We start from the raw sequence: 22004 nt of genomic DNA, 5'->3' as shown, positions 1-22004 counted from the left end.
GCTGGCGTTGCGGCTAAACTACAAAGTCCCGGCCCAGCCACCGGCCAATCCCTCAAGTCCCTCTGCCTCATCGGTTTTGGGGATGAGGGAGGGCATTCCGAAGAACGGCGTGCCATAGTTTTTACATCGTCGCCATTGGTAAACAACAGGACCCTGTGACGGGAACGGGGTGACCTGTAAATTTGTGCATCATCATGAGACTCGGTTGCGCTGTTGCGGCCCGGTCGATCCCTCTCTCCATGACGTCGTTTTGGACGCCTTGGGCACATCGGCCACGACAACAACCACCGTTCAGACGCTTGCCCGCGGAGGAGGCACCTCCTTCAACGGATGAACCGACGAAAACTTCCCTCCCGCCTTACCTCATACCCCCTTGGTTACCCCTTATCAACACCCCCTTACCCCCTTGCCCCTCTCACCTTGCTTCTTTCGCCCCTTAACCCCTTCGCCCTTTTTACAATCCCTCATCGCCGCCGCCCCGACCCAGCAACACGGCCCCCAAAGTAATGTGCCGAGGTGGCTGAGCGTTGTGCAAGATTGGTGGGATCACGAAGTCTGGCATCGAGGTCGTACTGGTTGATTTTAGTGTGTTCGGAGGCGGGTACAAATCCAGGGGAAACATCACGGTGTGGGCTTCAGAGCCATTATGGCGGTGCCATGTTACTTGTCACAAAACAATAAACCCAAAAATAGAAAAATAGGGGTCTAAGTACGAAGTAGTACATACATACAGCCCAGTGTGGTTACACGACCTACTTGCTCATTGTGGGTTTGATGTCGGGCGACAGCCATGCTCCGCCAACTGTCACCTACTAAGATAGGTACGTAGTTACATATCTACTTGCATACCGATCGATGTAAGTGACTTGACAACATGGCATGTGCCACACGCACCGCTCGTAGTCTGGGCACTGAGCCACTCATTCAAAATCTGGTACAGCCTTGTGACAGATCTGTGATGCATTCCAGGAGCCTCATGAGATCCGGCTCGCATTCTCTCGACCAAAACCTTTCATATCGCGTTATGAACCGAAAGACTGAACAGAGAAGTGGTATGTCAAGCATAACAGGGCTATAAAAGGACAGGTTGATAGTGAGGAAACAGCCTGTCCGTCGTGTTCTCGATGCAGTCAAAGGGTAACATGTTTGGGTTATGAGTGTATTGTGAGGACTGTAGCCGAGTTCGACCAAGGTATATCATCACCCACCCCTTATTCTATGCAATCAATCGTCTGCCTGTGTATGTATGTAGTACTGCCTAGCCTGCCAACCACACACACCATAACGACGCTCCGGTACCTTCTACCTGATCACCTCACCCCCACCTCCAAAACAATAACAAAAAAAAAAAGACGCTCAACTCAAATCTCCCCTTTCAACACCGCCCAACCCCGCCGGCGTGGCAACACCAGGCTGTCTCATCCCCGCCGCCCCAAACTCCAGCCCGGCATCATCATCCCCACCATCATAGGTGATGCCCTCGTAGAAATCGGCATCCAAATCCGACGTCTCGTCCTCCGACTCCGTCTCGCCGCTGCCAATCCCACCCCTCTCCACCCTACGCTTCTTCAACAAACTCCTCAAATCGTCCTCACTGAGTATACTCTCAAAGCTCGGTCTCCGTTGCCCCGTCCCCGGCCCCGCCGCCTGGCCCGCAACAGCCTCAGCCTGACCACCACCAGCACCACCACCAGCACCACCACTGCTACCAACCCCCCCATCACCAAGCCCACCCCCACGCCTATTCTCGCGCCGCCCCCTCTCCACCAACCTCTCCACCCTCAGCCGATTCGCCACAAACCTCAACTTCGGAAACGCGCTCTGTTGGCCCTCATGGATCATGCGCGCCAAGCGCGCCGGGTCGGGGTCACTCAGGATGCGCGCAAAGTCCGACAGCAGACAGCGGGGCCAAACGGTGACCGTGCCGCCAAAGTCCTGCAGCCACAGCAGGCTCCAGTCCTGGCCGAGGGGCCGCGGCAGCAGTTCCAGGCTGCGCAGCACGCGTAGCCACTTGGTGAGGTCGAGCTTGGTGAACTGGACGAGGACGGTGCCGAGGTAGCCGCCGCGCCAGCCGCGGCCGCGGCGGTGGGTGACGGGCTGGCCGACGGACCCGCGCGAGGAGAAGAAGAAGAGGTTGATGTGCGGGTTGACCTGGCTGACGATGGTGAAGTTGACGTTGAACTGGAGGTTGAGGGCCTTGATGGGGATGTCGGTGCGCAGGGAGCCGTCCTTCCATTTGTGCCCGAAGGAGTAGGGGAGGAGTTGGCCGGAGCGGGTTTTCATGAGGAGGACGACCGGGTTGAGGATGCCCGGCACGGCGGCGGAGGCCAGCACGGCGGACCAGATGACGCAGTCCGGGCTGGTGAGGTAGTTGCAGAGGATGGTGGGGGAGTGCTGGTCGGCGGGCACGCACGAGACGTTGAGGATGCGCCCCGTGCGCTCGTAGGCCTCGCGGAAGGTGAGCGACCCGCGCGTCCACCAGGCGCACTGGCGCGCCCAGTCGACCGAGTCGAAGCGCGCCCCCGTCGCCCACCAGCGCCGGAACCAGACGCTGATGGGCTCGCGGCACGCCGTGATGCGGCAGGCGAGCGCGGGGATGAGCAGCTCCTTGAGCTCTTCGTTGGTGCGCGTGGCTACGAGAGCCGCTACCAACGCCCCGCCGCTCGTGCCTGTGATGATGTCGGGGAGATAATCCTCTTCGAGTAGCGCCTTCACGACGCCGAAGTGGTAGTAGGCAAAGGTTGCGCCCCCGGATAAGCATAGTGCCGTGCGGCCGTAGTTGGCACAGATGCCCTTGAACATGACGCGTTTCTCCTCCTTTGAGAGTCTCTCGGTTTCGACGAGGAACTTGAGGCTTCGTTCGACTGTGTCCGCGTCCCGTGTTAGCAATCAGCCCGAGCCCCTGAATAGCCATCTAAAAGGGGACGACCCTAAGGAAAATAACCAGCTAGCCAACCAACACTCACCTTCATCAATAAAATTCTGCACCAGATTCTTCGTCCCATAATATGTCTGGCTATACAGTCTCGGATTCTCTATGCCCGCAAAGTTATTCTTGACGCACGCTTCGATCAGTACCTTCAGATCCTCAATCGCCTCCCTGCCCTGCTCCGTGTCCCTCCCGCCCGCCTCCTCCGCGCGGCGCCGAGATCGCCTCATCTCCGCCAACACGCGCCTCACCGTCTTGTTATCGTAGTAGGCGAACGCGTCATCCACCTTCCAGCTATCATTCCCCAAGAAGTCGTCCATGCGGCGGGCGGCAGCGACCCAGTCGCTGTAGCGTGCCGTGGCGCGCATGGCACGGCGCAGACGCCCCCGCTCGCCGCGCCAGGCCCAGTACCGCTCGTAGACGGTGATGTACAGGCGGGCGAGGACGTGCACGACCGAGAGGCCCACGAGCCAGCAGGTGACGACGCCGAGCAGCGGCCACTTGAGCAGCGGGTACAGATACCCCTCGCGGGTCTCGTCCTTGGAGCGGGCGCGCTTCTTTTTCTTGTCGTTTCGTGATGACGACTGCGGCGCGGTCTTGGCGCGGGCTACCCGCCTTTGGGAGATGGGCGCCCAGTCGTTCCGTGCGGAGATGAAGAGGCTGTTGGAGCTGGCTCGACGGCTTAGTGGTGGTCCGGGGGTGGCCACGCCGGCTGCTGCTGCTGTGGCGGCGCCGGCTGGGCTGTCCCTCGCGGTGCGGTCCTCATCGTGGAAGCCCACGCCCGAGGATTCGGGACGTCTGGCCAAGTCGAGATCGAAGCTGGTCGTTGAGCCCCGATGCCATGCCGGGCTGTTTAGACGGTACGAGGAGGAACCGGTGGCGCCGCCGTCGGGGGTTGGGGGGATCGGGTCTGGCGCCGAAAGGGCCTGGATAAAAGCTTCGACATGTTCCGGGGGGAGAAAGTTGGTATCAAAATCTGGGAGGCGGCTCCAGTCGAAGGCTTCTGGTGGGAAGCCGTAGGTGCGGGACGGTATTTGGATGTTGGGGGGTTCGTCGTCTTTGGAATCGACCCGGTCATATCCCGGTCCCGCCATACTGAGTGTTTTCTTTCTCTCTCTTAAAGCCGTCCGACTCTCGCTCTTAACACATAATAAAATAGAACAATTCCCGATTCAGCTCGAGAATGGCAGGTGTCGTTGAATGTTTCTGTTTTTGAATTGCAGTCCCGGAATAGCAATCGTGGCAGAAAAGTAAGTAATTTGACTGGCAAGGGGTGAATATGATAACTCCACGGGTTGGTCTTGGCTGGGGTAATTATTTTGTATATGGGCTATGGCCATCTGAAATGTGTGACATGTTCACGGCGATTCCACCGAACTCTGAGCAAGGCTCCGGAGCTGAAGTGTCGCGGGTTTGGGGCAAGCGGAATGACGTCGCTTGGTTGCCAGTCTTCAGCGTTCTCCCAGGGTTTTTGGAGGGAAAGGAGGTACTGAGTGGGCCCCGCAAAGCTGCAGAACCCTGCCCATCAATGCTGCATTGGCACAACGAGATGTGCCGCGGCAGGAACATCCATTCAAGCCAGAAGTTTCCACTGCGGCTCGGGCAAGTGAGCGGTCGCTTGTCAGAGACCGAGAACTCAGTACCTTCCAGGTTCCTACCTGACATGCTTACGGATACAACGAATAATGCATTTACTTCGAAATTGCCTAGGTACCTTGCTGAACCCACGCCTAATTGCCGAAGCTAGGAAATATTAGTATCTCTTATAAGGTATCATGTGAAATTCCGACAACCCTTCTTCCTCGGCACGGCACAGATTAAAGGACAAACACAAGGTATAATTGCCGAGTCATATCGTGTCGTAGAGCAGACTAGATGTAGTAGTAGTAAGAATACCCCTCTGAACCGCGCCCCTGTGCTGCGCAAAAGATACGCACGACCCAATCCACGCCAGCCCTGCCTGCCAACACCAAAGTGCTGCGCGCAAAGTCTCGGATTCTATTCTTGGTCCCTAACAGACTTGCCCTCGTTCTGCCGACCCCCGCTCCGCTCCACTCCCGCCACCGGCCGCTCTCTTCCCCGTCAGCACCCCCATTAACGCCCCCCGTTCCCAAGCGGCTTTCTACACGTACTGAGACAGCCAACGGATGCCGTCTCCATACCCCTGCCTCATAACCACCGAGCACATGAACACCTCGATGGGCCGGATGCCCTCGAGCGGCACCTTGCCCTTGCCCGTCGTCTGGTACATGCCCAGCTGGTGGCGGAGCTCGTCCTCCGAGACGGCGTCCGGGTGGTCAATCTTGTTGCCCAGGACCACGAAGGGCACCTTGGACAGTTCCTCCATCGACAGGAGCGCGTCCAGCTCCGCCTTGGCCTCGGGGAAGCGCTCGTGGTCCTTGGCGTCGACCAGGAAGACGACGCCGTTGACCTCGGGGAAGTAGTCCTTCCAGAGACGACGGGCTGTGCGGAAAGCCGCGGTTAGACGGGGAATCCTAACAACCAGGGGGGGATAGGGGGTAACTGTAACACACCTTGCTGATGACCGCCCAAATCAAAGGTCGTGAACCTCACGTTGCCAATCGACAGTTCCTCCGAGGCTATGCCACGCTAGTGTTAGCCCATCTCATATCCTTCCCGTCCGTACCGTGTCGCGTGTGTATCTAGGGGGGGGGAGGGGGGACGCACTCGGATGCAGGGTCGGCTGCAGGATCGCGACGCGGTCGTTCTTCAGCATGTGGAGCAGTGTCGTCTTTCCGGCATTGTCGAGGCCCAGGAACAGCAGCTTGGCGTGTTTGTTCAGCAGGCCCAGCGACGACAGGACGTCGTAAACTAGCCAAGTGTCGGGGTCAGCAACCAAAGTTCACCTCATCGTGTATTTTTTCCCGGCCGGGAATTGGCCCAGTGCGTCGTCCACGATGAAACCATCGCCCTCCGGATATCATGGGGCCAGACGCGAACCAATAGTTGACATAATGATGGTGAATACTTACACCAGTTGATGATCCACATGGCGGTGTTCGGTCGTCGGCGTTAGCAGTCGATCTCCTATCGCTGTCCCAGTTTTGGTTGTCGACGGTGAAGGAATGTATGCGGGGGTGGTTTCTCCAAATGGAATTGTAGTGACTGCAAATACAGTCTTGATATCGAGCGTTGTGGTGGAGGATGGAGTCCAAGGTTGTGGAAATGTGTTCGTCAAGATGCTCGAATCACCGGGAGCTGGCAGGAAGCAGGAATTGGCCAGCAAGGCGCATTGGCCACCCGGACCGAATGCACCAACGGATCGGAACCTCGCCCGAGCTGGTTGTTGAGAAGCACCTGAAATATCAGGCCTCACACCAACCGGAATTGATCCGAGCCTTCCCTCTGTGGCCATGTTCTTTTTTTCTCCCCTGGGTCGCCACTTCATCGCTCAGAACAAACCCCTGAAGGTTTACTTCGTACTCCTGCCCCCAAGTGAAGTTCACGACATTGTGCAGAGTTAGGTGCAACAAAATATGTATTTGGAATTGTGCAAATGGACTTGATTGCACCATCTCAATTGCAGCGCAGTCTCGCCTCTAATCAAGAATGATTACAGCCGAATAATATAAAAACAACAAAAAAGTATATGCAAAAATAGAGTATGCCACCATGGTCATCTTGAAAGAAAACAGCGAAATAAATGCAGTCCGTCCAGCCTCGTAAAGTCATGAATGCCGCCCAACCGTCAGATGCATGTCCTGGGTATGCCCGCAATATGAATGCCGATCAGAGTAGCCGCCCCGCCGTCTCAGATGGAAAGTACATAATTACCTTGCCCAATTTTACCCGCCATGATCAGGCCCAGTTCCCTCATGCGCGACGCGCCCTGTCCAGGAGGCGGCCGCTTGGTCTGCGCCTTTTCCTTCCGTGCCCGGTTGTAATACTTTTGGCAAAACTTCTCCTTCCGCCGCAACCGCTTCTGCTCAAGGCCTTTAACGATGTCGATCGCGCCGCGGACATGCGTATCTTTCGGAGCCGTACCGCTCTTCGACTTGCGGGCCTTGAGATGAGGGAACAAGCCCGATGCCCGCCTGGGGAGCGACTTGGTGTGCGTCACGCCAGGCTGGAATGCCAAGGACTTGAAAGCAACAGCTTCGTTCTCGTGTAGCGGGGAGATGACGGGTGTCTTGGATGCCGCGAGCGGAGGAGGGGATCGTAGCCGGGGAGGCCGCTGGTCAGAAAGCTTCCGAGGAGATCGACCGCGAGCCTTGGGCGCCGGCGACGGCCGCCGCTTCGGCGGGGGCGAACGGAATCTCTTGGGAGACGGCACACTCCCTTTCTTCTTGCGACCCCTGCGGTCGCGTTCGTGGTCAAGATCCTCCAGCTCGCCATGCAACCAAAGATGGTCCTCGCTCTCGCCGTATCCCTTCCTGTGCAACTCGTCGCCCTCGTCCTCGGGCTCCGAGGTCGGAAAGCTGGGATCGATGTCCTGAGGGATCACCTGTTGCCGGCCTCGCCGGCGTGCCTCGACACACGAAATGTACGCTTCCTCCAATGGTCTGTCCTCATCCAAGGTGCCGCAGACGAAATCAGTGCTGTCAGGCAGTTCCGGAGTCACCGACCGGAAAGCAACGGGCCGTGTCTTCGAGCGCTTCTTTCTGCGGGACTGGCTCGACTTTTGGCCGGACGACGTGGACGAATCAGATTTCTCGCCCTGCGATAGCCGGCGGGTTGCCGAAAGAGCACCAGATAGCGACGCGTAGTGGCCAATGCGGGTGGTCCACAGCACTAGGTCGTCATCCTCATCATCGGACTCGGCGAACCCAGTCTCATTGTCTGTCTTGTACCCGTCAGAAGCCTCGGATGCCCAGGCGAGTTCGGTATCAGCATCGTCTTGACCTTCCTCGTCCTCGTCATCCTCATCATCCTCGTCTTGGTCGTCATCCTCATCATCGTCCTCATCCCGAGATCCATCCTCGTCATCCTCATCCTCATCATCGATGAGGTCTGCATCATCGACTTCCTCATCCTCCTCGTCGTCAATCTCATCTTCTTCCAACTCCGCCTCCTCTTCTGCTTCCTTCCCCAACTTCCGAATGGCATTCTCCTTCACGAGCGTGTCGTCAATGGTAAGTTTAGGCTTCAGGGAAGTGGGGTCGCGCCGCATCCAATCATCCTCCTGCGGCTCGCCGCTGGCAAACTCGTGAAATCGTACGCAGTCGCTTTCCATTTCCCCGGCACCCGCCGAGATCCACCCCTTCTTCCGAAAGGCGACGGGGCTACCCGGTGTCCTGCGGGAAGTCGGAGAGCGAACAGCGCGGACCGTGGATGAAGAACGTTTTTTGTCGAGAGTTGGCGAGTCCTTGGGTGTGTTGGGGATCCCTCGCGGTACGGGGGTCCGCGGCCGCATGTCGAGCTGCTGCGCATCCCTGGCCTTTTGCGGCTGCGGCGGGCAAGCAAACTTGATGGATCTCTTCTTCGCCGCCCCTTCCGCGTTCGCCTCGGCTCGGACGGGCCTAGGTGGGGGGAGCATCGCCATCTTCTCATCGAGTTTCGGCTTGGCCGCGCAAGCAAACGAGATGCACCGCTTTTTCGCCAGCGCAGACACATCAGATCCCTTGTTTTGCAACGCGTCCCTTGCCGCCACGACGGTTATGGGGGCGAAGCCAACATTGGGGAGACGAGGGCTCGGTGAGCTTGTGCGGGCTGGGGTGGTGATACCCGTGGCACAGGTGAAATCGGCGGTGGAGGCAAAGCTGGTATTGCTTGTGACGGACCGCCGCCTATGAGAGGGGGGATGGACTTCCGAGTCGTCATCATCTGACTGGCTCTGCAAGGCCTTAGTCAAGAGCGACTCGTGTTGCTCGCTGCTGCGCCGGATTGGTGTTCGTTGGAAAAAAGGAGAGGTAAGCGATATGGGCGCCACCCGTTCCGGTGGTTCATCGGTTTCTGCCCCGGTCTCTTCCTCTACCGACGGTTCTACGTTGGCGGAGTTTGTGGTGGTCCACGCCAGCACGTTTGATGTGGGGTGGTCTCGAGGTGTGTAGTGCTCCATCTTGGTAGAAAGCCGTACGGCCGCCTAGTCGCTGATCGATGAAGTGTTGGAAGGTGAGCGGGTGTGTCTCGCCAGCTTCAAAACGGGTAGGCTCGAAATGTGGGCGTGATGTTTCGTTGATGAAAGTTGGTTTGGTGTCCGCCCGTGGAGGACGAGGCTCGAAAGTTTTGAGTTGATTGCAGTCTTCTGACGACAGGCTTGCAATCAGTGTGCAAGATGGTGTCCCTAAGGACCGTATTGCTATAAGCGCAAAGCCATCACGGATTGTCTGAGCGGGAGTGATAGGGCCGGGTCGTTTGATGGTTTGTAACAAGAGAGGGCCGTGGGCCGTCGACCCAGTTAGGCTGTGGTGTTCGGTCGGGGTAAGGTTGGCCTCAGTGATAGGTGGAATGACGTCGAATTGAGACAATGTCGGATGTTTTTTCGTTTTGGAGGGGTCGTCACGTTGGGTTAGGTGAGAGGAACACAGACACACAAAAGGTTGCAGCGCGGGCAGTCTTGTGGTAGGAATAAATGCGGCAAAATATCAGGTTTTTAGATCAGCGGAGTCCCTCAGGGTTAAGCTTGGCTCTTTGAGAGTGCGTTTGTGCCACCCCCAAGGACCCGATGAAAGGACAGGCCGTGACAGGGAGAGGGGATGCAGGGCGCAACCTTGGCCACAAAAGAGGGCCCCAGGGGAGCCGAAGCGCAACACTTGGCGATGAGATGGCGAGTGGGCTGGCGAGTGGGCAGTCGTGGGGTGGCGGTCAGAATTGGCAATTGAGGTTGTAATGAGCGGGACTTGTGTGGGTGGGCCACTGAGAAAACGTCCCTTCTTGGCAGGGAATTTGTTAGCGCTGAGGTCACCGTCGCGTCGCCCGCCGAATCTCCATCAGCAAATTGGTCAAGTTTTACGCAGGACTTTGTTCCAATCTCTTGAAAAGAAAAGAGCAAATGGCCGCTGTCTCAATCGTAAATCAAAACCCGGGAGACAGGAGAACCTATCGTAACAGGATTTGGGATTTCTTGTCTCTTTGTTCACGTTTTGTGCATATCTACGCCTCCCGTCATCGGCCTTCATTCACCGTCAACAGCGCCGGCAGAAGACTCGGCTCTTGGGTAAGCCCTGAGCCAAGGTACTTGGTATTTGAGATCATCAGATGTTTGCAGGTGCCCAGCAGTGGCTGTGACACCAATGAGGATGTCAAGAGGCGCGGGTTTGTCCCGAGACCGCAGCTTGTGGACCCTTGACAAAATGTCGGCAAATAACGGGAATTCCATCTTTCTGGCGCATCGACCATTCTGTGAATGTGTTCATTCGCGTTTTTCTTTTGCCGTTTCCACCCTCCGATCCCTGACGCCTCCTAGGGTAACGTTTCCATTTTCACCAACTTGGGAACTGATCTGAGCTGCACAGACCAACCAACCGTTCTTTCGGAGGAACAACCGAAATCCAGGATATTCAGAATCAAAGTGTGGATATCCAACAATTCGTTCGTTTGATGGGAATCCACCCGGCTAACTCACGAGTCCATCTCCTCGCGGTTGCCCGTTGTTGTTGAAGGGGAACGACCATCAAGCTACCGTGGACAATGTTGGGGCGTCGAATTGCAGACGTCGAAATTGTGCAGGATGCAAGCTCCACTGTCCAAATGGTCCCTGCAATCTGCAAGCCAGTCAGAGACAAAACAGGCATTAGCGACGGGCTGACCTGCAGGAGGCTTGCAGTTGGCTGATGGGTCTGACTCTCGAATATGTCGTGGAACGCTCGCCAAGACCAGGAATTCGGGTCGGAAGCAACCTGTACGAACGTATTGCCTATGTAAAATACAAGGGTCCCGTATGCGAGGGCTCACCCTGACGTTACCGTGCAAGTACCTCAGGGTTAGGGACGCTTTCGGTTTCCTGCTCCGAATGAAATCGCGTCCTGGTCGCTGCTGTCCCACAAATGTTCCAGTGGCCTCCGAAAAGCGGGCAGATCCATTCGCCTGCAATCCCACGTCGTGCAGGAGGAAGAATGCTCCGAATCTCCACCAGTTTGATGATGACCCAACAACATCCTGTTGCCCGTGCATTCGGGTATGCTGATTGCTCGCCCCGTCTGTGGGAGGCGGGTGTTGTTGCCCGGCGATGATACCCGCCGTCCCGCATCAGAAGCAACCCAAGGAGCCAAGTAACTGGGCATTCGGGGGGCTGGAGCCCAGGGCAATACTATTGCTAACGATCTTTGACCGGAATGGCCATGTTCTCAAAACTCTCGTTGCATGTGTCAACGATTGGCAATCCGTGTCGCTCGCCAAGTCGCGCGTCGCAAAAGGTGCCTCACCTCCTCGCCCATTTGCGCAGCGCTGGGTTGGGTGGTTGATCATTCGAACATGTTGGGCCCCCGAACGAAGGACCGGCTCATGTCGCATCCAACGAACCTCTTTCGGACACAATCTCGCGCCAGGGTCCGACTGGTCAGGCCCCGCGATCGCCGTGGTGGGCAGGCAAGGGAATGAAACAAAGCCAGACGACCCCGCATTCAACGCGGTCTCGTGGCGTGGGATGCTCGCCATGCGTTTGTTTTGCAGCGAAGCTACCCTCCATATGGCAAGCCGAAGCGCAAGTCGCTTCGTCCGCTTCGTATGCTTCGATACCTGAACTTCTAACAGCTCAGCTAGTGGTTGCTGGACGTGCTGGAGCCCACCGTGGCCGCAAGTTCGGCTCATTAGGCTTGGGATCTGAGTCGCCATGTGAGAGCCGACCCGGAACCCATGATTCCAGAAGAGAATCCGAGTGAGGAAATACTCCTTAGATCAGCTTGCACTCCAGTGAGTGTTTACCCAGCCATAGATACTGTGTAAACCAAGAAGCCCAGGGAGCATGACGGAGGCTCCACCAACATAAGGCGATTTCCACACTTGGCGATTCTCTTATGCTTGGTACAAATCGGTGAAAATCAGATAGCCTTCGTCGACGTCGGCTGTTACCGATTACGAGACACAAAGAAACGGTTGCGGCTTGGCCACATCCACAAGGGGACACGTGAAAGCGACAAGTTATCCCCGCTCACCGCCCATGGTTTTGGCTTCCGTCGTCTGAAAGGGCTTCGACAGAGGACCCCGGAGGCCCGTTGCCGAAGCCGGCCACCTTGGGCCGTTTCACCGTTGATCGGCGCCAAGTGGTGTGCTGCGTTTCCGACTCAAAGTCCTGAAACTTCGTGACCTGGTGAGTGGAAGATGATTTCTAGAAACCTGCGAATCTCAAGCCTCTGGAGAGTCATCGACAGTCATGGGAACAACGACCAATGGTAAAGGGAGACCGCAGCACCAAGGCCGATCGTGGCCTGATTCGGCCATGGGTTCAGGCGAACACAGCAGACAGCAAAGGCAAAGAAACCGGGAAACTTCGAAATTCGGTCTGCATCTCCCCACGAATCCAAAGGCATTCAGCCCATCCATGAGGGATTAAGGACGGCCACTGGTCTGTGGCGTGTCTGGTGAATCACCAGGCGCTGAATCACGCAGCACAGCGGCTGGAGGCGGCCTCCAGCTGCTGCGGTGAGCTCCAAAAATGCAGAAGTGGCTTGGTAGTGTGCGCAAGCGCAAGCGCACCGATGCAATGCACGGCAACGGAGGAACCGACATGTGAGACTTGTGAGACCTGTGAGACCTGCGAAATGCGAGACCTGACCGCAGCCGACTCGCAAGGACGATTTCTCTGGTTTTCGGCATATTGTATGCGTCTATCAGTAATTCAGCATTAACCCGTCTTGGTTGCGGAAAACGGGGAGTAGACCCCGCCATGTGCATTTCTCATTCTTGGCAAAGCATCCATAGCGCACAAACATTCTTCCGCCTGAGCTCTCCGGACAATCCCGGCTAAGCGAATTTGGGTCCGCGGCCAAATCTGCTCTGACGACGAACGACAGTGGCCTCGCCGACGCTCTGCATTGCAATTGAGACCGCAACCACCATGAACTCCCTCCGCATTGCTCGTGCGGCTCTCCGGGCGCGCCCCGCCGCCATTCGCGCTCCCCTGCAGCGCAGAGGTTATGCTGAGGCCGTCTCGGACAAGGTGCGCCCCCCGCGTTGTTAGACCCTGCTGCTATGTGAATAGCTCCCTCTAACATTTTTTGATAGATCAAGCTCAGCTTGTCGCTACCCCACCAGGTATGGTGCCCCGAACACCTCAATTCCCAGACGATGATGTGGCCGCGGCCTACGCGATGAGACACGAGACCGACTGTGACCAACCAATGCGACGTTCCCTCCAGCTGATTGTTTATTCCCGCATTCATCTAGTCCATCTACAAGTCCCAGGATGCCGTCCAGGTCAACATCCCCGCCGAGTCCGGTGAGATGGGTGTCCTCGCCAACCACGTCCCGTCGATTGAGCAGCTGAAGGCCGGTATCGTTGAGGTCATCGAGGAGAGCGGCAGCAAGCGTTTCTTCCGTACGTCCCGACACGGAGCCCCGATATGGAGGAGGAGGAAGGCTTGTGGCTTACACATGACATTGCAGTTTCCGGTGGTTTCGCCGTCGTCCAGCCCAACTCGGCCCTGAGCATCAACGCCGTCGAGGGGTTCCCGCTGGAGGACTTCAGCGCCGACGCTGTCCGTGCCCAGATTTCCGAGGCGCAAAAGGTTGCGAATGGCAGCGGCAGTGAGCAAGATATTGCTGAGGCGAAGATTGAGCTGGAGGTGGGTTTATGTTGCAGAAATGCTGTCGATCCGGTTGCTAACAAATCATAGGTCCTCGAGAGTCTCCAGGCTCACCTGAAGTAGATGTACAAAAGCCAATAAACCCGCCCTGTAGTATACCAACGATTCCCTAGCCCAAGAGATGCATCTCGAAGCGCTCTGCTTTGAGGCCCGCTATTGACCTCGATCGTCGTGCCTGTGGCTCTTTGTGTGAAATTATCGCTCTTATCCATGTTCAGGTGACGGGAACAAACGGCGAGGGATTCCTACCGATTGGGCGACCACAACCTTCAAATTCACCCAGCGTGAGAAACTCCTTGGACTCAGAGCGACATCTAGCTTCTTTCCACCCTTCCTCCACCTTCCTCTTTCCATCATATGACGAGCACTTCCCCCTCCCTCGCCTGTTTTGATAACGAATTCCCCTCTGTTTGGCTCTGTTTAATAAAGCCCACGATGTTTCTGGTCTACCCACGGCCGCTGATATAGTGTCCATGGCCGGATATTGCTTCAAAACCCCGTCAATGGCCGCCCTCACCGAAATCCTCCGCTTCTGTGGTATCCCCGTTATGAAACGATGAGCGGAGAAACTAAAATTCATATGAACAGCCTTCACACAAGTTGTCGTCACCGCACTTGGAACGCATTGCTGTTACTGTTCTCTCGACTGAAATGTCGTGACTCGCCCCCGGGGGATTGACCATCAAATATTTACAAGAGCATCGATGGACCCAAAAAATAAAAGATAGGAGAAGGGGAGATGCTAGCGGCTGAGGCTGAGCAAGAGGCGAAATCTCAAAAAGGGTCCCTCTCACATTGGTTCAAGACGAGGTAGTTTAGACAAGTTGGTTCATCTCGTCGCAACACCATTGCCAGAGGACAGCACGATAGATCAGATTGACGATATATTATTGCTTTCTACGATGCCAATGTTTCAGATGATGTGGGACCAGACCATGTCGAAGGGTGATACGCAGTACTTGTAGCATGAGATGGAATGTCGGCGGCATTTGAGTTGATATATAGAGCTATTGATCACCTCATAACACTGACAACAGATTCGCCCTCGTTCTGCATCCATTGCTGAGTCGACGCGAAGTCAAGGCCGCTAAGCTGCGCGCGGTGCGGAAGAAGGTGAGGCCGAGGCAAGTGGGACGGGCAGCGTCGATGTCCAATCTCGTCAGAATCCCGGTGTTTTGATCATCACACACCAGCAACTTCTAACTCTAACCCACATCAACTAAAACTAAACGTAGCGAGAATCCTTTGTCCGTCTCGGCCGATACGCCATGGGGCCAGACGATCTCTGGCAACAGTCCCTCGTATTTCTATCCAGCACCACGCCCGCGCAATGCTGCCAGGCCATCTTCCTCCTCGCAGCCGGAGGCGTGCTGGCAGTAGCAGTCATGCCGCGCGACGCGAGGACGCTTCTCGTTAATTACGGCGCCCGGAAAGCTCAGACCTCACCGGCAGATGCGCCGGCGAAGAATGTTTCGGACCGCGGTCGGCTGCTTTCGCTCATTGACATGATCACGTCGTGGACGCAGGTGCCGCATTCATGGTTCGGCGCCTTTTATGTCGTGTCTTTGGCATGCTCTGTCTTTTGGCTTGCTCAGTACCTTGGCGACGGAGCTGTGTTACGGTTCATCGCGTCTAGACAGGCCGCTGCCCAGCAGCCGTCCGCCACATCGGGACAGGTGGTGCTGGGTTGGCTGATGATGTTTCTCCAGGGGGCCAGGCGGGTATTCGAGCATTTAACCATCATCAAACCATCAAAGTCTACCATGTGGGTTGTACACTGGTTGCTTGGCCTCCTCTTCTACCTCTCCATCAGCGTGTCAGTTTGGGTGGAAGGATCGGGTATGGCATTCTCACTCCGAGAGATTGTGAGGCCAGGTTGCTGACTGTCGTACAGGTGCTATCTTGAACCTGACGAGTCACACAGATGATGCGCAGTCTCTTATGAAGATGGGCGTCGCCGTCCCGACATTCCTGTTTGCCTGGGTCAACCAGTATAGGTGCCACAAGCACCTCGCTGGGCTGAAGAAGTATTCATTACCGGAAGGCGGCATGTTTGACCATTACATCTGCCCGCACTACACCTGCGAGTGTCTCCTCTACCTCTCCATGGCCATCGCCACGGCGCCCCGTGGGGTGTGGTGTAACCGGACGCTGATGTGCGCCCTCATTTTCGTTGCGGTCAACCTGGGAGTCACGGCATCGGGAACCCGCAAGTGGTACGCTGAGAAATTCGGCATTGGCCCAGTTGCGAACAGATGGAACATGATTCCCTTAGTCTTTTGAACGAGTTGCGCCTCAAGAGCGCCCAAATATGGAGCCGAGCTTGCTTCCTAGCTTCGAGACTTTGACCACATCGCGGTATGTGAGACTGATGCGCGTCTGCCGCTGGTTGAGCCCGTCTTGGAAGAGTGGCGAACGCAGGAGGCTCCAGTTCGCGATGGTCTGCTCCGAAACGTCCACATCGGCTGAGATCGACTCAATCCCGTGGAGGTATTCAGAGTAGAGGTCCGCCGTCGTAATCAACAGGCTGCGCGGCTCTTGCAATATTCTCCAAACCGGCTCCAGGTCCAAAGCACCATCCTCCTTACTTTTGTACAGGTTGAGACAGAGACTTGAGCCGAGACTCACAGTGCACACCACGGGATAATAGGCGCTACCGTCCTTGTGTGGCATGATGCCGGTGTTCGGGGGGTATTCGTTGACGAGCACATGGTTCGGTCGGCCGTGCGGACTGTCTGCAAACAAGTTCGGCTCGCCGTCTGCGATTGGAATCGAGAGGATGCGGGAGACGATGGGGGTTTCAAGCCAGTCGGGCAGCGGTCGTGAATCGAGCAATGTGTCTTTGACAAGATCTGAGGGCCACGTCTGCAGCCGACGATGCGTGAGCTGTCTCCATCTTGCTTTGGGTGCGGTTTCAACCTTCACAATGTTTCGGTTAGATAGGTGCTGGGGTCCCTGGGATGCGACGCGTGCCGAGCTACCTTGTGGAGGAGGGCCTGTTCCTCTTCCTCGCTAATGAAGTCTGCGATGTAGTACGCCGCTGGTGGCAACGTATTTATCCTACAGGCTTCGAGCGATGCCGGAAGATGGAACGGCGAGGAAGGAGAATCCATCAGGCCAGGGAGTTCGATTGTTCGGGTGTGCCGTTGCCGTTCTTGATGATCCTGTCCCCTGTTCTGTGGAGGAGGGGCGGAGCAGCCGGTTGCAGATACAACCAAATGCAACCTGGACGTCCGGGCGGGTTCCAACTATCCCTGTATTCTTCTTGCCTTGTGAGCCTGGCATGTTTGCAATAGCCTAGCTGGACCCAGCCTTGCCCCTCTCCAATTTCCCTGCTGCCCCACTACTTGAACAAAAAAGACCAGAGGCTGAATGTAGATGTCACAGGCTTTGCCTGTGACTGCCATGTTGTATCCGTAGCTAGGGTTAGGGTCATACCACCCTGCATGGTCAGTGCTTGTAGCCGGGGCTGTATTTTGGACAGCCCTGCCTGCCCCACGGTTGCGATCCTTCGCGCAACCACTTCAATACCATCGCATACCTAAGGTCGAGTCCCATCACAATGCATATAAAGTTGCACTTTGCGATGATATGTCGGGGTGTTGAGGGCTTAGTTGGTCTCTACAGAAAAAACTTGAGCATGATACTTACTATACTAGTATCGAGTTACTTTCCTTAGAGTTCAACTTCTTTCGGCCAAAGCGAGCTCCTTACCTACGATGGTATTGTGCTCAAGTTTTTTCCCTGGTGTCGGTACGGATTGAGGCCTCTACACCATGCCGAAGCATCACAGGCCGTAACTATGCATTCATTTTCGGCAACAGCTTTTGCGTCAACTAAAACTACAACACCCCTTACAAAAAGAGTCAAAAGATATGTGAATGTCTGATAGTATAGCCCTGTCAATATCAGGGAGTCGGTGGGAAGAAACTTGCTTGCATGTTTCTGCGACGCGTCAAGAATATGATCCAAGATGCAGGCTGCCCGCGCGTCATCCCACGCACGATGCAGGAGGGGGTTGTGGTGGCCTGTGTAGGCCTAGGCAGGAGCTGCTGGGTCGATGAAATTGCTTGCTCCGGCCGTCTTGGGGCAGGCAACCAACCCGACTGTCGCGTTGAGGATACGCAATGAACAAGGGTCAAGTTGCCGACCGTATCCTTAGCCAGCCAATTGGGGGGGCGGCGATCAGACTTTGATCTGGGAATCGACCAAGTTCCGCTGGCTTGTCGTTCTTGCCTTCGACCAAGAGCGCAACCGCCCAGCGAGCATCCATTCATGGTGAGACCCGAGTCACGAGCAACAAATCACTTTTCTATCGACAACCAGCAATCCATCGCCATTCCTTAAACGGCGGCTTGTATCATTCACATCAGCATATTGTTTGACACGCCCTGTGTCCTGCATTCTGCAGTCCCCTCGCCCCATCAATCTCCTCGTGACTCGGTCTCTTATTTTTCAGCCTTTGTGCGCTGCCGCGCCCGCTTTCACCCACCACTGTGCCCCCCTGTCCTTTTCTCTGCGTGTCGCTGCTAGCGCGCTTTGAAGGCTGTGCGGGTTGTCTGGGTAGGTTGTCTGTGCCAGGCTCACTCATCACCAACGGAGTCTCCATTTCTCTCCATCACCACACCTCGACCTCGGCTTGTTTTGTCGCATCATTCCTCCCGCCCAAAATCCATCGCCGCGCACCCCCCCTTATTCAACGTATCGACGGCCCAGCGACCAGGATGGTGCAAAACGGTCGTCGCTTTTCGAAATAAATGACATGGATGCGCAGAATGCTGCCGAGCCCGCCCCAACGAAGCCCGCCGCTTCTCCCAAGCGGCCAGGCAGCGACTCCGATCACCCAAAGCCCGCCGCCGTAACCAAGCTGTCTAGCGTCGCCAAACCCGAGCTTCCTCATAGAGATGATAGGCCGAGTGCATCTTGTGCACGCCCCAGCGATGATGATGGAGCCGCCGATGGGAACTCGGATGCCGAGACGATCGTGTTGCCGGGCAAAGATGGCCATTCGCCGTCGAAAGTACGCAAGATCATCAAGCACGAAAAGAGCGACACGGACGAGGCCCTCCCTTCATTGGCGAACCGCAAGCATTCTCTGATGAAGCAAGAGCGCGACAGTGACAAGGGCGACCAAGGCGACCGCCCCCCAAAACCGGACAGGCCCACGCTGGTTACCGGGGCCGGATCGAACGAGGGCACCACACCGTCCATTCTCGGTAAGAAGAAAAAACACTTGGACAAGCCCAAGGTCAAGGACGGCTCTAGCGGCTTGAGCTCCGCGCCGGGATCTCCACCCCAACCCCAGCGACGCCGCCGTTTGTCGAATGCCCACTCAAGGTCGGATTCTGAGACAGCGCCTGTGGACTCGACAAAAACCTCGACCAAAGACAAAAGCAAACCACTCGAAAAAGTGTTACCACACAAGCGCAAGGCGACGAGGCCCGACTCCGAAGACGAGGCCGAGAGCCGTAAGATTCGGCGCCAACGCACCTCGGGCTCTGGTCTCGACGCCTCCCCGTAAACACCGCCCTGTCCCTACACCACCATTCCCCAAAAGTCACACGTTGAGAATCCCCCCCCAAATCCGGACGAGGTCCATCTCGCCGCACCCTCGAGCTCACCGCCGCAGCGCCTCGACTCAACTTCTCTCGCATTCGAATGGTTTAAGCCAGAAGAAGAAGCGGGTACCGGCCCCGCTCCAGTCGACCGACTACCACTCGGACGACTCATCGGCGAGCGGCAGCCCACATCCGCGCAGCTCTAAACTTCGCGGATTGGCGACTCCCGCCACCGCCGATTCCACCGTCTCCCCTGCTAAAATGGCGCCACACAAGAAGCATCTCGATGCCCACGGCCAGACCTTTCTTGCTAGAGCCTGCGCTAAGGGTGAGTACGACACAGCAAAGCTTAGGCTACAGGACCGTCCAGACGACATCAACGTCGCCGACTATGCTGGCAACACACCGCTACAGATCGCTGCACTTAATGGCTACGACGATATTGTTAAGTTGCTTGTGGAAGCCGGTTGCAATCTCGACTGCGTCAACAATGACAAGGACACCCCTCTGCTAGATGCCGTGGAGAACGGCCACTTGGACGTGGTCAAGATCCTTCTGGATGCCGGCGTGAACCCCCGCAAGGCCAACGCGTACGGGCAAGAACCCATCGACCGGGTGAACGACGAGCTTGAGTTTGCCGATGAGATCAGAGGAGCCCTAAACGACGCCAAGCAAAAGATGGGCGAGCGGCGACGAACCTCGGAAGAGCATCACACGGACATGGCGGATACTCGCTCATCGTACGGCCCCGACAGTCCGAGGAGATCACCCGGCGCACCGAACTCCATCCACGCCGGCGCCGGTAGGAGGGCCGGAACCGTCCGAGCGACGAAGACTAGCAACCATCTTTTATATATGCCCATGGACGACAAGACCCTTCGCTCGGCAGCTGCGCGTGGTGACGAGGAGACAGTGACGCGCATTTTGCAAGTGAGGGAAAACTTTGACGATCCGGAATCCATGGTTGCCGCCGCGAGAGGAGGCCACGACATCGTCATGCAGCTCTTGCTCGCCTTGGGCAAGGCAAACCCCGACCCGTCGCCTATCCCGAGTCCGAACAGCGAACACTCGACCCCCATGCTGGCCGCGATTGGCCAGGAAAACATCAAGGTCGTTCGGCTTCTTCTCGACCAGACCGATTTTGACCCCACCCGTCGGATCAAAGGGGAGGCTTATCACGAAATTGCGAGAAGGCGCCGGGGCCCGAACTGGATGGAGGAAGAACACATGCTGAAGGACGCCTACGACGAGCATAGAAAGTCGCACAAGGAGATTTCGAAAAATCGATCCCCCAGCAGGCGAGAACAAGTAGACCGCGAGCCGAGGCGCAGGCTGGAGTCGAGAGATGAATCCGCAAAACCCTTCAAGAGGAAAGCCATCAGCCCCGCCATGGAGGCTGAGAAACATTCAACGAGCCCCAAAGAGAAAAGACGAGCGAGTTCTTTCACCGCCCACCAAGATGACCAAACGTCACCAAAACGCGGCCCTGGGCCGGCCCAAGAAGGATGACCGTATTCCTACGATCGCCATCCCGGACCGAGAACAGTCACCGGCCGGGAAACCTGTGGCCAAAGTCAAGCGCGCGGAGTCGGATCTGGCTGCTGTATCTTCCGAGGGTGAAACAACCAAGCCAAGACGGAAGCTAGTTTCGGGACGAGAGCTTAAAGGAGAGCGGGAGAGGCAACGGCGACCCAGCCTAGCTTCCATTGCTTCTTCAATGAAGGAGCCGTCCAGTCCTCGGGAGGAGCCGGACAAAGCGCAGATGACCGAGAAGTATCACGACAGGACAATGGCTATGAAGAGAGACGAATCTCGCGATCGATTATCCGTCTCCGCCTCAGACACCATCGGTAAGCGACATAGGTTCAGTGTCACCCCGCCACACCCTGGGCACTCTGACAAGGATGGCAGCGAGGCTTCTATCTAATGGAGGCGGCTTGATGCTGAAGGGAAGGAAAAGCGGCCCAAGTCTAGCCAGTCCGATGATAGACTTCTGAAAACATCCATGCCTCGCGACGCAACGTCCAGCTCAGCCGCGGGGCCTCGACCTCCGTCCAAGACCCGGGATGAGGAAGATCGTCGGCCCACACTAAAAGCGAAGAAAGCAGAGGCGCTCTTACACCATGGACGCCGCGAATCCGGGAAGTCCATCTCTTCCGAGGGTAGCATTCACGTCAAGTCTGAGGACCCGGATGTCGAGATGCCAGACGCAGCCCCATCCGTCACGGACACCTCCGAGCCCAAGCACTCGCTCCAAAAGGACAAACGAGAGGAGGAGCAGAGGAAGCAGTCAGAGCTTGAGGCACGATCGCGTGAGACGAAACGGAAGGAGGAAGAAAAACGGCGCAGAGACGGGATGCTCGCTGCGGTTCAAGCTCGGAAACGCGAGGAAGAGGATCATCGACGGAAGGAGGAGGAAGATCGAGAGCGGGAACGGAAACGGAAGGAAGAAGAGGAGCAACGTCGGCTTGAAGAAGAGGAACGCAAACAGCGCGAGGAAGAGCAACGGGTACATCGGGAACAAAAGCGGAAGCTGGAGGAGGCGGAGCGGAGGAGGAGAGAGGAGGAGGAGAGGAAGCAAAAAGAGGAAGAGGAACGCAAGAAGCGGGAAGAGGAAGAACGCTTGCGCCGGGAGCAGCTAGAGCGTGAAGAAGCGGAGAAGAAGGAACAAGAACGTAAGGAGGCAGAGCGCAGACGAGCAGCGAGAGAAGCCGAGCGTGCTGCCAAGGAAGCCGACGAACGACGCCTTCACCTCGAGCAGGAACGGGCCCGTCTGGCCAAGCTGCCGCCCGTCTTGCGCTGGCTTGATAGCGT

General features: G+C 56.7%; 7 protein-coding genes across 7 annotated transcripts in view; 4 read left to right on the top strand and 3 right to left on the bottom strand.

Annotated features, from left to right (window-relative positions):
* Positions 1-1356: 1356 nt before the first annotated feature.
* CHGG_02900 (uncharacterized protein) lies at positions 1357-4023 on the bottom strand (the record flags this gene model as incomplete). Its single annotated transcript, XM_001229415.1, has 2 exons — positions 1357-2864; positions 2967-4023. 2 exons carry the CDS (start codon positions 4021-4023, stop codon positions 1357-1359), a joined length of 2565 nt encoding a protein of 854 aa, XP_001229416.1.
* Positions 4024-4659: 636 nt separating this feature from the next.
* On the bottom strand, positions 4660-5903 carry CHGG_02899 (GTP-binding protein sarA; the record flags this gene model as incomplete). The annotated part of the gene is made up of 5 exons (XM_001229414.1): positions 4660-4672; positions 5062-5392; positions 5464-5529; positions 5618-5761; positions 5891-5903. The coding sequence occupies 5 exons, from the start codon at positions 5901-5903 to the stop codon at positions 4660-4662; spliced, it is 567 nt and encodes a 188-aa protein (XP_001229415.1).
* A 798-nt stretch (positions 5904-6701) lies between these two features.
* CHGG_02898 (uncharacterized protein) lies at positions 6702-8948 on the bottom strand (the record flags this gene model as incomplete). The annotated part of the gene is made up of 1 exon (XM_001229413.1): positions 6702-8948. One exon carries the CDS (start codon positions 8946-8948, stop codon positions 6702-6704), a length of 2247 nt encoding a protein of 748 aa, XP_001229414.1.
* Positions 8949-12884: 3936 nt separating this feature from the next.
* CHGG_02897 (uncharacterized protein) lies at positions 12885-13695 on the top strand (the record flags this gene model as incomplete). Its single annotated transcript, XM_001229412.1, has 5 exons — positions 12885-12986; positions 13052-13081; positions 13214-13364; positions 13433-13611; positions 13663-13695. 5 exons carry the CDS (start codon positions 12885-12887, stop codon positions 13693-13695), a joined length of 495 nt encoding a protein of 164 aa, XP_001229413.1.
* An 872-nt stretch (positions 13696-14567) lies between these two features.
* Positions 14568-15915, top strand: CHGG_02896 (uncharacterized protein; the record flags this gene model as incomplete). The annotated part of the gene is made up of 4 exons (XM_001229411.1): positions 14568-14587; positions 14670-14745; positions 14868-15471; positions 15557-15915. 4 exons carry the CDS (start codon positions 14568-14570, stop codon positions 15913-15915), a joined length of 1059 nt encoding a protein of 352 aa, XP_001229412.1.
* Positions 15916-18394: 2479 nt separating this feature from the next.
* CHGG_02895 (uncharacterized protein) lies at positions 18395-20699 on the top strand (the record flags this gene model as incomplete). Its single annotated transcript, XM_001229410.1, has 2 exons — positions 18395-19100; positions 19249-20699. 2 exons carry the CDS (start codon positions 18395-18397, stop codon positions 20697-20699), a joined length of 2157 nt encoding a protein of 718 aa, XP_001229411.1.
* A 496-nt stretch (positions 20700-21195) lies between these two features.
* CHGG_02894 (uncharacterized protein) overlaps positions 21196-22004 on the top strand; it is a gene marked incomplete at both ends in the record, with an annotated part of 2097 nt that continues 1288 nt past the window's right edge. The window contains one exon of the mRNA XM_001229409.1: positions 21196-22002. Coding sequence (XP_001229410.1) covers positions 21196-22002 — 807 coding nt within the window. The remainder of the gene's footprint in view (positions 22003-22004) is intronic.

The sequence above is a fragment of the Chaetomium globosum genome, genomic scaffold (assembly GCF_000143365.1).
Source record: "Chaetomium globosum CBS 148.51 scaffold_2 genomic scaffold, whole genome shotgun sequence".
Taxonomy (NCBI): domain Eukaryota; kingdom Fungi; phylum Ascomycota; class Sordariomycetes; order Sordariales; family Chaetomiaceae; genus Chaetomium; species Chaetomium globosum.
This window is presented reverse-complemented; position numbering and strand designations above follow the sequence as displayed.